Source organism: Salvelinus alpinus, chromosome 30, assembly GCF_045679555.1.
Source record: "Salvelinus alpinus chromosome 30, SLU_Salpinus.1, whole genome shotgun sequence".
Taxonomy (NCBI): domain Eukaryota; kingdom Metazoa; phylum Chordata; class Actinopteri; order Salmoniformes; family Salmonidae; genus Salvelinus; species Salvelinus alpinus.
The window spans coordinates 29734596-29751716 of NC_092115.1; the positions used below are offsets into that span (position 1 = coordinate 29734596).

The 17121-nt window shown below is 47.0% G+C and overlaps 1 protein-coding gene across 6 annotated transcripts in view; it reads right to left on the bottom strand.

The window, feature by feature from the left end:
• LOC139560406 (zinc finger protein 521-like) overlaps nt 1–17121 on the bottom strand; it is a 159659-nt gene that overhangs the window by 38383 nt on the left and 104155 nt on the right. For all 6 annotated transcript variants that reach the window (XM_071377143.1, XM_071377142.1, XM_071377139.1 and 3 more), the window contains exon 6: nt 1–46. This exon is cut by the window's left edge and continues 86 nt beyond it. In XM_071377143.1, the coding sequence (XP_071233244.1) occupies nt 1–46 (46 nt within the window). The remainder of the gene's footprint in view (nt 47–17121) is intronic.

Here is a 17121-nt window from a genome sequence, read left to right on the forward strand (position 1 = left end):
TCGAATGACTGACTGCAGAGCTTACACTCATGGTTCAGACCCTCTTCTATGGAGAAAGAAACAAGAAAACACCCCAAATAAGACAGTCAGAAGTGAATAATCAGAGCACCAACAGCAGAGAGGGATCCAGTCTATTCCTTTTCTTTTCTCCTCCTTCCCCATTTCATTTAGCTCCAACACATTTGTGTCAAAGGCTCCTGCCTGTGACTTTCACGGCTCGTACGAGAAGCAATATAATGTGTGATCTAGACCCATCAGGCATAAATTGGACGGCCAGTGGGGGGCCTAATTGCACAGGAGAGGTCTTGCACTTTGAACATGGCAAGCTTGGCTCTTTTTGATTGGCTTACACACAAATTAATTTCTGGGCGACTTGGTTTGGGCAAATTAATGTGTAGTGCAGTGCTAGGTTGAGTGTGCAATACACGAAGAAGCATATAGGCTAATGTACAGATTAAGTGACAAATGTAAGAATAGCCAAGCGTGGAAACAGACTCATTTCCTAATCAAAATCGAATAATAAACAATACGAGTAGCATTCAATTGGACCACAAAAAGTGGTCATTACAGAGATGTCACCATATCAACCTTTACATACGTCCCTTCGTTATCACCACGGCAACCCACTACATAACCACCGGCGACATTATTCTGATTATTGTGGATGAGTAGAATAAAAATCTGTTAAAATCCCTTTTTTGTCCACTTCAATTTGACTCCATCTCTCCTAGAATAAAAATCTCCTATATTTGTCATAACTAATACATAAAGTGAGATATTGCCCATGACAATGGCGTGTGTCTCCATTCCCCCATCACATTAGAATGTGTGGCACGTCTTCCTACAGACGTTAGATTACCTTGGACCGACGAGGCAGTTGATAGCTGAAATAACTGCCGTTGGTTCAGACGCTGAACCTGCCCTACCGCTCATTTGCTGCACAACGATCCGCTGACTCAGATATCGACAGAGCCAATTTGGAGCGGAGCTGCCCATCTCCTGAACTGCACGTCAATAAAAACCTTGTGCACTCTCCATGGGGTTGGGCCTGTGCTCTGTCAAAGTTCCCCTGTCCCGTGAAGTATGGGTCTAGGCATGGGGCCAACTAGAGGGGGGTGGGGGATATGGGGAGGAGGGTCTCAGGGGGCCCAACCAGGGCCAGGGCTCATCCTTCAGTCTCTACAGCCCAATGCACACAACATGGGCCCAGGGTGCCAGACGTGCAAACACACAATCCACCAGCTGTGGCCATACCAGGCCCTGGAGGATCAGAGCGGAGTGTTACCGGATGGGCCTTGGGCAAATCTGGCAACGCCGCTCAGCTAAACAACAATGGCCTGCGATGAACGGGAACAGATTGAACCCAGATCCACCTAGATGCCCGTGTTTTAAAACCCCAGCCCACACACTGCCAGTGACTTTCCCATTTGTACTTTTATGGTCAATTGTTGTTTCGCTGCTCAAAGCACACATTAAACAACATGGGCTGGTTCACTCCACTAACAACATTTGGCAAAATTATAACAATCTACTAATTTCTGAAACCTGCAGTCGATTACAACAAGCTTTACAACATAACATAAATAAACAAATTACAATATCAGGTTCAATTAAATTGGTTTAAACCTTTACAAGTGAGGTGGAGTCACTTCATAAGTGTGTTACAGTAACAAAGAAATGAAGTTGTTAATCTGTTTTGGTGACTAGCCTATTCTATACTTCAAGATTGAACTAGAGTATAGAGTGAAAAATACAACCCAATGAACTGGGCTGTTCTAGAAAAAAGGGCAACATGGTGAGTCTACTCATGTATTACATACAGAGTCTGTTTATGCTGTATGTCACCACATGCTCCTGTAGGCCTGCCGTCTTCTTATAACCTAACCATCTGGCCCTGTAAAGCAGATGAGGAAATTCTACTAAGGCCTCAAAACAAACATTTAAACCTGGCATAGTCTGGATGAGCTATTGTCTTACAGTGTGTGTCTGGCTCAGTGGCTTACAGTGTGGATGGATAGGTACAAATAACAATCAGAGGAGATGATCATGTCGCTTGTGAACTTCCCTTTCGAAAGAAGAGACACGCGTGGGTATGTGTGTGCATCATTTGTGCACCTGTTTAAGATAGCGATAGAGTTGGAGTTGGATCACTATCCACTTTGATCCCCATTCAACTTGGCTGTGTGTGTGTGTGTGTGTTTGTGTGTGTGTGTGTGTGTGTGTGTGTGTGTTTATTCAGAGTACTCCATGCCTGTGCCCATAGGTGCAGCCATGGTTTGATCCTGGAGCACATTCCTGTCCCTTCAGAGACCTGGCCTGCCTCATTATGCAGATAACTCTGCACCTGCCCAACTGTCTGACCTTGGGTGCATGCGTGTTTGTGTGGGTGAGTGTGAGTGTGTGTGTATGTGTGAACTCCTTGCTTGTTAGTATGAGAAGTATTCACTACTGTGTGTATGTGTGCATGTGTGTATGTGTATTTTCGTGTAAGTGTGTAAGTGTGCATGTGTGTATTTGTGTAAGTGTGTATGTGTGTATTTGTGTAAGTGTGTATGTGAAGAGTGTGTGTGTGTGTAAAAGAACACACGACAAGTGTGGAGTGTACAAGTCTGTTCCGCACTGACAGTCCCTGTAATGTTGCTGTGTATGGGGGGGCGGGTTTGTATGCAGCAGGGGAGCAGGGGTTGGATCACACTGGCAGCCTGTTCCTTAGTGAGAGTCAGGGGAGGAAGTCAGCCAGCGCGCCCCTATAGCTCCCTCGTCGGTGTGAGGTCACTTCCTGTCGCTCCCCTGGCCTCCCCCAGGGCTGTCCAATCAGCACGGAGCATCCAAGAGCCCCCACCCCGGCCCACTCTGCACCGACAGGAGCAGACTCTGGATATAGTCACAGAGCCACTGGGGACTGGCAGCTCTCTGTCTCTCTCCCTCCCTCTCTCTGTCTCTCTCTCTCTCTCCCTCCCTCCCCCTTTCTCTCCCTCTCCTTCCACCTCCCTCTCCCTCCATTCTCCTGAGTGTCCCTCCCTCCACTGCCACCACCCTGTCCCCCTGCACTCATAAGAGAAATCCTTTAGATGAGAGCTGCTCTGTTCCTGCTCCTCTAAGCGTCCCTGACACAAGCAAAGTAAGCCTATCTGCATATCCACAGGGCCTGGTGGCACTCCTAAGGCTCATGGTTTATGTATTTCACAGCTCCTTAAAACACAAACGCCTAATATCTCTCCCATATGGAAGGAGGGAGACGGAGGTGGAATACTATTTCTAAAAAAGGACAGTACTATTTCTTCTTCTTGTGTTTAGTCTTTAGCAACCAGGCTGAAGTTCATGTTCTGTTGAAGGTTGTTTGGTTGTTTGGGACACTGGGGTTTGTTTTCTTGCTATCTTGTCTGGCTGTCCAAGTTGTGTTGCTTACACCACTTATACATGAATGATAGTACAGCTTTGTATATACAGTATGAGTATGTAGAGTACAGATATAGGATCTTAATTTGATCACTTTTTTGTACATACTGTAACCCTCTGAGAACCATATGTTTATTTGAGCTTGGTGAGATCGTGGTTGTCCTAAGGTTATTTTGCTTACAACCTTCCCACATCTTTCTGGGAATGGTGCAGGACAGTCGCTTAACTTTGGAATATTCTCAGTACATTTAAGGAACTTGACAAAAAACATTATTTTCTCTGTATTTCATTACTTGAACAGAACGTTTCCTTAAAGTTCAAACATATTTATTTCACAGCTCCTTGTGATATTAAAACAATGTTGCAAATGTCAGAGAGACAGACAGCAAGGTTTATACAAATCTCCGCTGTTGAAAACCAAAACGAAATGGGAGATAATGTCTTCATGCTTTTTACAGTGTAGATCTAGTATATAAATTGCCTGGATGGGCTGATGAGACAATGGATTGCTCAGTCTGATGGAACAGAGTAAATAGGCATTTTAACATCATAGATTTAGCCGGTGGTAACTTGTGGAATTGACACTGGCTGGAACTCAGCATCCAGGATTAGACCCACCCGTTGTATAATGTACTATAGGCCACAGAGAACAAGTAGAATACATCTGAGGAAATTGCCAGGCATAAAATGACATTACCATTTCCATTTTAGTCATTCAGCAGACGCTCTTATCCAGAGCGACTTACAATTAGTGCATTCATCTTAAGAAAGCTAGGTGAGACAATAACATATCATAATCGTTGCAAGTATATTTTCCCTCAATAAAGTAGTTATCAGCAAAGTCAGTGGTAGGAGGAAAATACTGGGGGGGCGCCTTGGGATTTATTGAGATGGGGTTCAGACGTTTGTGAAAGATGGGCAGGGACTCGCTGTCCTGAAAGGAGGAGGCTTGTTCCACTATACAGGACACAGTAGGCCACAAAATCCAGACTGGGCCACAGCTGTTTCTGTTTCTGAAAGACTCAGTCACATATCCTCCGTTCAAACATCTTTCATCTACAAACTCAGAAATGATACTTGGACTGTTATACATTTAGAAATTGACAGAAGGCAAGAGAAGGATATCATCTGGGTTTTGAGAGGACATACTAGTATATAGAGAAAAGCTATATGGTTGTGTATGGTACTGTAGCATGGTAGAGTAGACATCTCAGGGCCTGTAAACAGTAGGTGGGTTTATTTGGCTCTACCTCTCCACGGGAACTATATATTAACATATAATGGGGGGGAAATCAGAGTGATTAAGGCCCAGGGAATTATGGGTGAATACAAATCAACTCCACCTCTCTGTGCGGTGGTGTGTGTGTGTGTTCTCTGGAGATATAGAACCACTTCTCATGTGGAACTCGGTTCATTTTAGAGATACTACAAGGCCCATTAGAGCGTTGAGAAGAGGAAGGGGGCGGGGATGTGGATGTAGCTGGTAGGTGGGAGCTAGCTACCGCACAGGGACCAGGCTCCCACTGGACCTAGGCTGATTGGAGAACTGGCGCCTGGAGGCGAACATAACTAATATCTATCTCCTGCCTTCTCAGTTTAAAGAGGAGGACATGCAATTATGTACAACATTATAGAATAAACCCTATAGGAAAGCTATCTAATCCTGGAAATCACCCTCATTACTATAAAAGTATGATGATAACGATGACCTAATATGGTCAAATGCTAGCTAATTACCTCGTTAGGACTGATAAAATGACCTTTATACCAGATATATGAGGGAAACAAGAATAATATAGGAGAGATGTGTAGCGGGGAGAAGAGTACCCACTCATGACAAAAGAGAGAATAATGGAATCTGGAAGATTGCGAGGAGAGAACAAGGAGAGAGAACCAAGGTGTCACAGACAGGCAGACAAACAGACCTCATGTCAGGTTCCCAAGTTCATGCCATTTCTGTGTGACGTTTATTCCAACCCTCCAGAGGGAACCGAACCAAGGGGTGAGATTGTCGGGTGTGACATGTCAGTGGGGGAGATTGGGGTGGGGGCTTCAGGGGGGATACAAGTCTGTGTCCCAAATGGCACCTCTATTCTCTTTATAGTGCCCTACTTTTAAACCAGGGCCCATATCGCTCTGGTTAAAAGTAGTGCCCTATGAAGGGAATAGGGTGCCATTTGGGACACAGTCTCTGGGAGAGTGTCAGGTCTGATGCAGGCTGAAACTGAACCTGAACGCACGGCAGTGTGCAGTGCACAGTGCACGTTGTAGGTGCTAAACAGAGCACAGCTCGTCTGCACTTCCTCTCTATCTACGCCACCTACATTAAATGCCTCGTACCATCCCAATGGCGGTCGCAGTGGCTGGGTCCAGGCACATACTGACTTGCCAAACTGACAGGGGTTTGGCGTCGAGATAAAGATGCGTAACGTCTGAAGACACGGTAGCAAAGGTATAGCCTGGTAACGGGTAATGCACAGGTTATGCACAGACTACTACAATGCATACAAAGACATGCTATAATCAATCAATCGTCAGAAGACATTAGACATGTGGCATTTTCTCTCTAGCTAATCAGTATTCAGCTGAAGTTAAGGATGCTGCTGTAGGTTAGTCTGTACTACACCAGAGAAAAAGAGCTGGAGTTTACACGCTACTTAGGGGCTATACAATCTACTTTGTTGCTAAATAGCTACAGTTTCGCCATCATTCCTAATGCAAGAAAGACACATGTCATAACTTGGACAAATGAATAGTTGGTAGGTCATTGAGGCTGCAGCAAACACACACAAAAAACCACCACAACAAAAGGGAGAGCAGAGCAGAAGACTTGTTAACGAATTATGTGTAGGCACTGCAGCTTGAGGCTAGGTATGGAGGTCTGTCGGGGACAAACAGTGCAGGCTAGCTGCTGAGATGGATGGCAGTGGAGCACTAGACCCCCTGCAGCCCCACAAACACCATTCTGCAGTCAACTGCTCTCTTTTACTTCATCCAGGCCCTATTCTAAACTGCTGGGCCTTTTTCTTTTTAGGAGAAAATAAAGGTCAAATGGACTATAGCCCTGCGTCACAGCATAACACGACTCTGACTCTGAAGAGAGAAAAACACAGAAGCAAATCATACAAACAGGCAAAGAAGAGCAAGCAAGGGAGGGAGAGGGGGGATGAATCTAACAAGAATCTCTCTTTCTACCCATGAAAAGAGTGAGTGACCTGAATGTAAAAAGTTAACTACGACAGACATGCAAGAGCCTTTCTTCCCTCGCCTCATTGTGGCAGCAGCGTTGTGCAGGCTGAGGGGCGTGTGGCTCTATGGGGTCATATGCGGCCCATCCACACAAAGGAACGGGAGAGGAGAGAGGACTGGAGAGAGGGGCTGGCGAAATGGAGAGAGGCCCCTTGGCTGGGCTCGCGGCATGGAGCACTGTACAATTAGCCAGCCCCTGCGTTTCTGCCAGCTTATAATTATCAGTGCTCTCCTTAATTGACCCCCTTAGCCTGCTGCAGAGGGACCACCCCCCCATCCCCTCCTCTCTCCTCTACACCCCCCACACCCCCCTCTACCCCTGTGCTTGGCGCAGACCACAGAGCACCGAGCACCACGCCGGGCTCTCCAAAGTCATTTAGAAAAACGCTCATATTTTCCACACAAAAAAGAGAGGGGAACATTTGGTGAGAGAGAATTCATCATCAGGTGTCTAGAGGTTTTCCGTAATAGAAAAAGCGAGTCCCACTGAGCACGCTCCATGTAGCGGCCAGCCACGCATGCTCGGGACCAGCAAGCCACCGTTCGCAGCGGGTCCGCCAGACATTAGCATCATTTTATATAACACAGGCGCCTGCGCTGGAAATTTAATACATCTCAGCAAATACGAGACAGACGTTTTGCATAATCATTTTTTTTCTTGCTCTGTGAGAGACATACTCTCTCGCTACCTAATCTGTCCCTAGTCTAGTCTATTCTCTCTCCTGTCCTGTCTTTCTCTCTCTCTCCCTTGCTCCCTCTCTCTCTCGCCCCATGGTGCTGTTCTCACTAGGAGAGGGGAAGTTCATTACCTCAGCTAAATCAGAATTAGTCCCTTCATTTTGACGGGGCGAACTTCATTAGAAAGGCCCTCCCTTAATCCAGCCGGGAGGACTGATGAATCTACATGGGGCCATAATTTGCTTCACACAGCATATTCAGCTACTTCCTACTTCTTTCCTCTCCCCTTCGATCTTGCCTTATGTATTCACAGTTACATTTTCCTTCCATCAAGAGAAAGAACCTGAGAGGAAAACACCTGGATATAATGAAGTAATGGGAGCAGAGAGGGTGTAAAGAGAGAGGGAGTTATGCTGTTTGGAACGTCCCGTCTCCCCAACAGACCGTGGAACCTCTGGGGCTGAACTGCTACAGAATGGCTGGGTTGGTTGGCGGACACTCAAATATAGAACCACAGTGGACTCAGTCTGAGAGTTTAAATATGATCTAATAGCCTACAAGGCCAAGTGCAATTGAGAACAAAAGAGGGAGAGATATGGGAGAGAGGGAGAGAGAGATAGAAAGGGAGAGAGAGGAAAACAGTTAAGTCACACATTTTGGGTTGAAAGAGAAACACGACATCCACCACAGCAGTTCACCAGAATCAAGCCAACACCACAACATCCAGAGATGTGGATGAGGATGTACAGTCCCTGACTAGCATCCACCTTGTCATCACTGTGCCTGGTGCCTGGTGTCAGGCAGATGTGCTGCTTGGCATGGCAGCTACTCTCTCTACGCTCCCCAGCCACCCCATAAAAAAAGAAAGCCCACTGGCTCCCTCTTCCCCCTTCTCCCCCTTCTCCCCCCTCCCAAAAAGTCCACTGACTCCAGGGTGGCGCTGAGACGAGTCTCCCCCCTCCTCCCCCCTCCCAGGCCTCTGTCCCCCATGCTACGCCCCTGCAGCCTCCCTCCCTCATCACCTCCTCACAGGGGTCCCCTGACTGGTAATCTCCTCCCTCCAATGTGAAATCTCTGACAGCGATGCCCCGTGCTCTTACCCCCTCCCTTCGTGGCTGATGGGTAAATTGGAATGGCGCACCCTGCTGGCGCCGAGAGCTCTGAACAGAGCCCAGGCACACACACGCTGGGGTACCCCCGTCGACGCCCCGTGTCTAATATAGTGGACACGCACACTCTCTCGGAGTGGCAATAACACACAGACGCACACTCACATACCCATAAGATCACACAGACACACTTATGCACACACACACACACACACACACACACACACACACACACACACACACACACACACACACACACACACACACACACACACACACACACACACACACACACACACACACACACACACACACACACACACACACACACACACACACATACCCATAAAAGCAAACACAGAGACACACACACAAACGTGCCAAGCCATTGAAGGAAAGCGCTCCACGCATGATTTATATTCTCACTAATCTACATAAAGATTGAATATGTGATAAATAAACAGATACCAGGAATTGAGTCAATATATGTTCAAATTCAAATGTGCATCATCTGGGACACGGCTCAGCGTGTGTGCCTCTGCTCTCATCTGCAGCCACTGACTGCACCTGACTTCCATTGCCATAGTTTCCATTATCTGAACCCATCGACATCAAATGAAAGGATGGAAAAGGACACACAAGAAAATGATTCACTAATCCAACAAATAAAAGGGTGCCTACTAGATTTCATAGCCCCAAGAATAGCGCCAGTGCACCATAGCATTGCTCCGTACGTGGAGGTTCAACACATTAATAAACATTATTAAATCAGAGCCTGCCTCGGTTTTTTCTCTCCAGTCAGGCATCAGAGTAGGATTTCCCAGAGGCCTGCTAGTCTAGCTGTCAAAATATTCCATCCCTCCAACCCCATCCCATCTCTGTCTATTTTTTCTCCTCCTCTGTCGATTCTCTGAAGCATGCGTGGACGGTTGAGTCCACTCTCAAATCACAGGGACGTCCTGAAATAGTCGGACAGGACCCGGAGGGGGTAAAGATCACTGCAGAGGAAGCCACACAGGCATTCCTGTCAGAACAGACCCATGGCTTTCACAGGGCCAGGGGTGAGGTGAGGGGCGGGGGGTGGGGGGGGGGGGGGGGCAGCGAAAGCCTCAGAGCCACAGACATGACATACATTTCATTACACTTAAACCAACTGTGGGTTCAGCTCAGAAACCTTGTATGATCTCGGAGGGAAAAGGATGTGGAAAGTGGAGGTAGGAGGAGTGACTTTTAGAAAGAGGACAATGGCGAGGTGGACAAAGAAAGAGAGGAGGCGGTGGACTAATTGCTCGGGGGTTTGTCCAATTTTTTTTTTCTTCCTGTAAGTGCTTTTGTGTAACGCTCAATTGTGCCTTTGAGACGAACATACAGCACATCCATTTTGAAGATGTCAATGAAAAGCATGCCTATTATCATGCATTATATATGACACAGAGCAGTATAACCCATTTGAATATTTCCTTTTTGGTTTTTAGAAATACACTTTCATACCACCCTTTTTCAACATATTACTTGTACAAAAGCTGCACTATTGCCATTTCCACCCATCAGGAGGAGCCCAGGGGAGCCATGAGACCCTCCTCATCTATACTCCCCAGCCACTCTCTTCAGATCTGCTCCTTGTCCAAGCCCCTCAGCACTACTCCTCAGCCCTGCTCCTCATCCCCAGCCCAGTCCGCTCCTCATCCCTAGCTCAGTCCGCTCCTCATCCAACCTCCTCAGCCCCAATTCTCCTCATGCTTGCTCCTCATCCCCTGCTTCCCAACCCTGCTCCCCAGTCTGTTCTCCCCAGCTCTGCTCTGTGTTCGCTGTTCTCTGACGGCTCCATTTAGTTCCTCTCAGTAAACACAACACAGCCTTGGATGGACCTGAGATGAGAGGAGAGAAAGGAGTAAAGGAGGAAAGGAGAGAAAAATGCACTTATCCCAGACATGCCCAGAGTAGTATTTTCAGAGAGAATAAGAGAAAGAGAGAGAGAGAGAGAGAGAGAGAGAGAGAGAGAGAGAGAGAGAGAGAGAGAGAGAGAGAGAGAGAGAGAGAGAGAGAGAGAGAGAGAGAGCAAAAGAGAGAGCAAAAGAGAGAGTGAATTTCTCCATGGCCTTGGTGAGAGACCACTTGTCAATTAAGACTGTCAGAGGATGCTCCTCGAAAACAAGAGTCAGATCTCAGGAGAGGTCTTCAGGGAGAGTGCTCAGTCTGGGGACACTGGGGGTTGGAGGAGAAGAGAGACACAGCCCTCTATAAAGCTACTAGCCAATCATACTGTACACAGGGTCAAGATGAATCTGCTCTCTGGTTTGTCTCAGTCAGATAGTCTACTTGCTACTGTAACTCCGCTTGGGGGAAAAGCTGATCTCCTTTCATTCTCTAGTAATAGATTCCCTATAAACATACTCTACTGGCTAACACAGCATTCTGTGAAATATCATATACTATCTAGCCTGCTTTGGTTGACAAAGGTTCTCTTCCTAGTGTTCTATTCATTGGAGTATTATTAGAAAGGCTATAGAATTACAAAACACCATTGTTATCACATACAGGAAGGGAACCCTTGTTCATTACCCTGCTATGAAGTCGAGGATTTAGAATTAGAATCAGCTGGGTTTTGTTTTTTTACTGTGACAATCTGACTGCTGTTATGTTGCCAATCTCCTTCCAGCTGTCAGAAGACGTACCATATCTCTGACAAGATCACAAAACACTTTCAAACAGACTTCTGACATGTCTGATATATCTTCAAAACTCACTGGCAGCCATTGCTTGATTCCCCCATTGACTTGTGGCGGGTTTAAGTCGAGGAGGAAACTTTTCATGTTTCTTAACTGGTTGCTACATGTGACATCAGAGTGCATGAGCATGTGGCAGAATGGTATTGTCCAGGGGAGTGAATCCTCGGTCTACCCGTCACCACCTCCTGACGTGGGACAAAGAAGATTAAAACACTCTGTGTCTGATTGACAGGCTCGGCACAGCTTCTAGGAAGATGACAGCTCTCTAAGTCACACAAAAAAAGGCAACTCGTCTAATTTTAACTCCGACTACAACACCAACCGAGAACCGACCACCCATCTGTCAAAACCCACAAAAAGAATACTTCCTCGAGAGAAAAAAAAACCAGCATGCTGCGATGCTGCACCACACTAAATAACAGTGCTAACAATCAAACAGAGAAACAGAGTTGAGAAAAACAACAATAGGGAGGAGAGAGACAAAAAGGGATGAGAAGGCGCCATCTCCCTCTGGTGCACGCCAACAGCAGGCGCCTGTGAGATTGTGACAACACTTTGAAACATTTCTGTTACTTTCTCAGAACATGTCTGATGACGTGGCTCCGATGTGATGTGGTGCTTCTGCGACAGCCTAGTCCCATTGCACCGTACAGGCGACCGGGCAAGCTGTGGTTACCCGAAGAAACAACATACACCCCTCTGACTACACTTGACATTTGTAATGACAGGAAGAAAGGGAGAGAGAGAGAGAGATAGCAAAAGAGAGACAGCGAGAGAGAGCGAGAGAGAGAGAGAGCGAGAGAGAGAGAGAGAGAGAGAGAGAGAGAGAGAGAGCGAGAGAGAGAGAGAGCGAGAGAGAGAGAGAGAGAGAGAGAGAGAGAGAGAGAGAGAGAGAGAGCGAGAGAGCGAGAGAGAGAGAGTGAGAGAGTGAGAGAGCGAGAGAGAGAGAGAGAGAGAGAGAGAGAGAGAGAGAGAGAGAGAGAGAGAGAGAGAGAGAGAGAGAGAGAGCGAGAGAGAGAGAGAGCAAAAGTAGGAGGAGGGTGAAGGAGTGAGAGCAGGAACTGGAGGAGATCGATGAGTGAAATAGTATGTGAGAATATCATTTTGTATTCTTTGGGTTTGTTGTGTTTAAAGGAGGATAGGATGGGGGGAGGGAGCTGCTTCCTGACGTTGTCACGTTGTGTAGCGAAGGCAAGCAGGGTCGCGCACTAAATGATTCACTGAAAACGGAATCTTTTACATCGGCGTCAGCAATTCAGCCAGGCGCCCCTGTAGGGGAATTCTTTCTGTGTGTTTTTATTGAAGTCTGTGCCGAGCGCGCCCAAAAGCTCTGACAGGGGGCCCCCGCGGGCTCTTGTCTTCACCTCTAAATCATAAGATGGAGAGATGAAGCTCCCTCTGTGCTCCCAATTATACCCCTCAACACCGTCTCGCACACACACACACACTAAGACACTTAGACATGCTCACACTTACACGTGCACGCACACACACACACACACAAACACACACACACACACACACACACACACACATAGAAGCCCAGCCCTCCCCGCCCCAAAACTAAAAATGTGCAGAGAAGAAAACCCTAAAAGCCTAATACAGTCCTGGTGGGGGCTCCTCGATGGGTGGGGTTCAGCTATACTCGGAGCAGAACAGCGGGCGCTAGCTGCTGGAACAGCTGACAGGCTCGATCCGACCGGCGGCCCTGTCCCCCACGGCCTGTCAGAGCTCACTCTACGGCGTGACGGTTAGTTGCTCCGTCTCCAGGGACACGCCTCAAAGCCATACATCCCTTACATGACAGGCCCCTCCTCTGACCCATGGAGGCTTCACGGCCTTGCCCCAATTACGACTTCCAGTAGGGGGAGCCACAGGTTATGTGCACCCCTCTAGCCTCCTCACCTCTCCCCTTATCCCCGGCAACTGGGATCCCCTACAACCAGGCTCCCAGCTTGATCAGAGGAGGTATAGGGGAACGGGTGGGGTGGGGGGGGGGGGGGGGGGTGAACATGCAAAGAGAGGGTTGAGGTGTAATTTAATTGTAGGGCACAGCTGCGCAAACAGGGGTATCAAGGAATGTCCGTCTGCTGATGGAATGGACTTTGCATGAATGGTCCCGCTTTTCGCCCAAAAACATTTTCCACATCTTAGTGAGTGGGAGTGTATTAATTGAGACAGCTTTCCTCTCTTTTCTTTGCAGTAATCAGACTGTCAACACTGGAGCTGAAACAAAGGCAAGGAAAGATGAGGGGTAGCTAGAGCCTTGTTTGTGCTGCTGCTGAAACCAACTCACGGACTCTTCCTCTCCTTCCCTGGCTGTCTCTCTCTCTCCCTCTATGCCTGGATGTCTCTCTCTCTCTCTATGCCTGGCTGTCTCTCTCAATTCAATTCAATTCAATTCAATTGACTTTATTGACATGGCAAGTTATTATTACTTACATTGTCAAAGTATACATATCGAAAAATTTAAATAAAATATATATGTATATATATACACAAAATATATATATATTTATATATAAATAAATGGTGGGACTAACAGTAATAATAATAGTAGTAGTGGACATGGGATTACCATTAATAACAGCTACAACAACAATATTAATCAGAACAACAATACATTAAAGCAACAGTAGTAGACCAGTGTCAACATGACTGAGAAGACACATGACCTGGTACGAAAGACAAAACAAAACTAAGCTAAATGGGAAATATTATCAACATTACTTTGCATTTTTCACTGGCTGTCCCTCAGGCTGTGGCAGGAGGACACATATTTGGCTGCCAAAACTGCACATTTTGGCTTTTCACCCAACAAATATTTGAATTTTTCTTCATCTTTTATAGTTTCAAATTCTTTGTATTGAATTATAATTTTGGGAAAGAAATATGCTCTTAGGTCTGAGTATTTGTCACAGTGTAGTAGGAAATGCACTTCTGTCTCTACCTCTCCCCTGGAGCAGAGTGAGCACAGCCTGTCCTCCCTGGGCAGCCAGGTTTGTCTGTGACGACCGGTCTCTATAGCCAGACTGTGCTCACTGAGTCTGTACCTAGTCAATGTTTTCCTCAGTTTTCTATCAGTCACAGTGGTCAGATAGTCTGCCACCATGTACTGTCTGTTTAGAGCCAAATAGCATTGAAGTTTACTTTGATTTTTTGTGGTGTCTTTCCAATAGGTTATATATTTTTCTTTTTGTTTTGTGATGATTTGGTTGGGCCAGATTTTCTGAGGGCTGTCCCGAGGCTCTATGGGGTTGGTTTGGGTTGGTGAACTGAGCCTCAGAACCAGCTGGCTGAGGGGACTCTTCTCTGGTTTCATCTCTTGACATTGTAGAGCTGTGTGATGGAATGTTTTAGGGTCACTTGTTTTTAGATGGTTGTAAAATTTGATGGCTCTTTTTTCTATTCGAATGAGGAGGGGATATTGTCCCAATTCTGCCCTACATGCGTTATTTGGAGTTTTTCTTTGTACTTGCAATACAGTCTTGCAAAACTCTGCATGCAATACTTCAATTGGATGTTTGTCCCATTTAGTAAATTCATTATTAGAGAGTGGACCCCATACTTCACTGCCATATAGAGCAATTGGTTCTATAACTGATTGAAACATTTTGAGCCAGATTCTAATTGGAATTTCAATTTTGATGTTCCTTTTAATGGCATAGAATGCTCTTCTTGCTTTGTCTCTCAGCTCATTCACAGCCATGTGAAAGCTACCTGTATTGCTGATATTTAGTCCTAGATATGTGTAGTTTTTGGTGTGTTCTAATAGAACTGTGTCCAAATAGAATTTATATTTGTCATCCTTATTTCCGGACCTTTTTTGGAATATCATTATATTTGTTTTTTTTGTCTCTCTCTCTCTCTATGCCTGGCTGTCTCTCTCTCCCTCTATGCCTGGCTGTCTCTCTCTCCCTCTATGCCTGGATGTCTCTCTCTCTCTCTATGCCTGGATGTCTCTCTCTCCCTCTATGCCTGGATGTCTCTCTCTCCCTCTATGCCTGGATGTCTCTCTCTCCCTCTATGCCTGGATGTCTCTCTCTCTCTCTATGCCTGGATGTCTCTCTCTCCCTCTATGCCTGGCTGTTTCTCTCTCTCTCTATGCCTGGCTGTTTCTCTCTCGCTCTATGCCTGGCTGTTTCTCTCTCCCTCTATGCCTGGATGTCTCTCTCTCCCTCTATGCCTGGCTGTTTCTCTCTCTCTCTATGCCTGGCTGTTTCTCTCTCGCTCTATGCCTGGCTGTTTCTCTCTCCCTCTATGCCTGGATGTCTCTCTCTCTCTCTCTCTCTCTCTCTATGCCTGGCTGTTTCTCTCTCCCTCTATGCCTGGATGTCTCTCTCTCTCTCCCTCTATGCCTGGCTGTTTCTCTCTCTCTCTATGCCTGGATGTCTCTCTCTCTCTCTATGCCTGGATGTCTCTCTCTCTCTCTATGCCTGGATGTCTCTCTCTCTCTATGCCTGGCTGTTTCTCTCTCCCTCTATGCCTGGATGTCTCTCTCTCTCTCTATGCCTGGCTGTTTCTCTCTCTCTCTATGCCTGGCTGTTTCTCTCTCTCTCTATGCCTGGATGTCTCTCTCTCCCTCTATGCCTGGATGTCTCTCTCTCTCTCTATGCCTGGATGTCTCTCTCTCTCTCTATGCCTGGATGTCTCTCTCTCCCTCTATGCCTGGATGTCTCTCTCTCCCTCTATGCCTGGATGTCTCTCTCTCCCTCTATGCCTGGCTGTTTCTCTCTCTCCCTCTATGCCTGGATGTCTCTCTCTCCCTCTATGCCTGGATGTCTCTCTCTCTCTCTATGCCTGGATGTTTCTCTCTCTCTCTATGCCTGGATGTCTCTCTCTCCCTCTATGCCTGGATGTCTCTCTCTCCCTCTATGCCTGGATGTCTCTCTCTCCCTCTATGCCTGGATGTCTCTCTCTCCCTCTATGCCTGGATGTCTCTCTCTCCCTCTATGCCTGGATGTCTCTCTCTCCCTCTATGCCTGGATGTCTCTCTCTCCCTCTATGCCTGGATGTCTCTCTCTCTCTCTATGCCTGGATGTCTCTCTCTCCCTCTATGCCTGGATGTCTCTCTCTCCCTCTATGCCTGGATGTCTCTCTCTCCCTCTATGCCTGGATGTCTCTCTCTCTCTCTATGCCTGGATGTCTCTCTCTCCCTCTATGCCTGGCTGTTTCTCTCTCTCTCTATGCCTGGCTGTTTCTCTCTCGCTCTATGCCTGGCTGTTTCTCTCTCCCTCTATGCCTGGATGTCTCTCTCTCTCTCTCGCTCTCTCTCTATGCCTGGATGTTTCTCTCTCTCTCTATGCCTGGCTGTTTCTCTCTCCATCTATGCCTGGATGTCTCTCTCTCTCTATATGCCTGGATGTCTCTCTCTCTCTCTATGCCTGGATGTCTCTCTCTCTCTCTATGTCTGGCTGTTTCTCTCTCTCTCTATGCCTGGCTGTTTCTCTCTCCCTCTATGCCTGGATGTCTCTCTCTCTCTCTATGCCTGGCTGTTTCTCTCTCTCTCTCTATGCCTGGCTGTTTCTCTCTCTCTCTATGCTAGGCTGTTTCTCTCTCTCTCTCTCTCTCTCTCTATGCCTGGATGTCTCTCTCTCTCTCTATGCCTGGCTGTTTCTCTCTCCCTCTATGCCTGGATGTCTCTCTCTCTCTCTATGCCTGGATGTTTCTCTCTCTCTCTATGCCTGGATGTCTCTCTCTCTCTATGCTAGGCTGTTTCTCTCTCCCTCTATGCCTGGCTGTTTCTCTCTCTCTCTATGCCTGGCTGTTTCTCTCTCTCTATGCCTGGATGTCTCTCTCTCCCTCTATGCCTGGCTGTTTCTCTCTCTCTCTATGCCTGGATGTTTCTCTCTCCCTCTATGCCTGGCTGTTTCTCTCTCTCTCTATGCCTGGATGTCTCTCTCTCCCTCTATGCCTGGCTGTTTCTCTCTCCCCTATGCCTGGATGTCTCTCTCTCC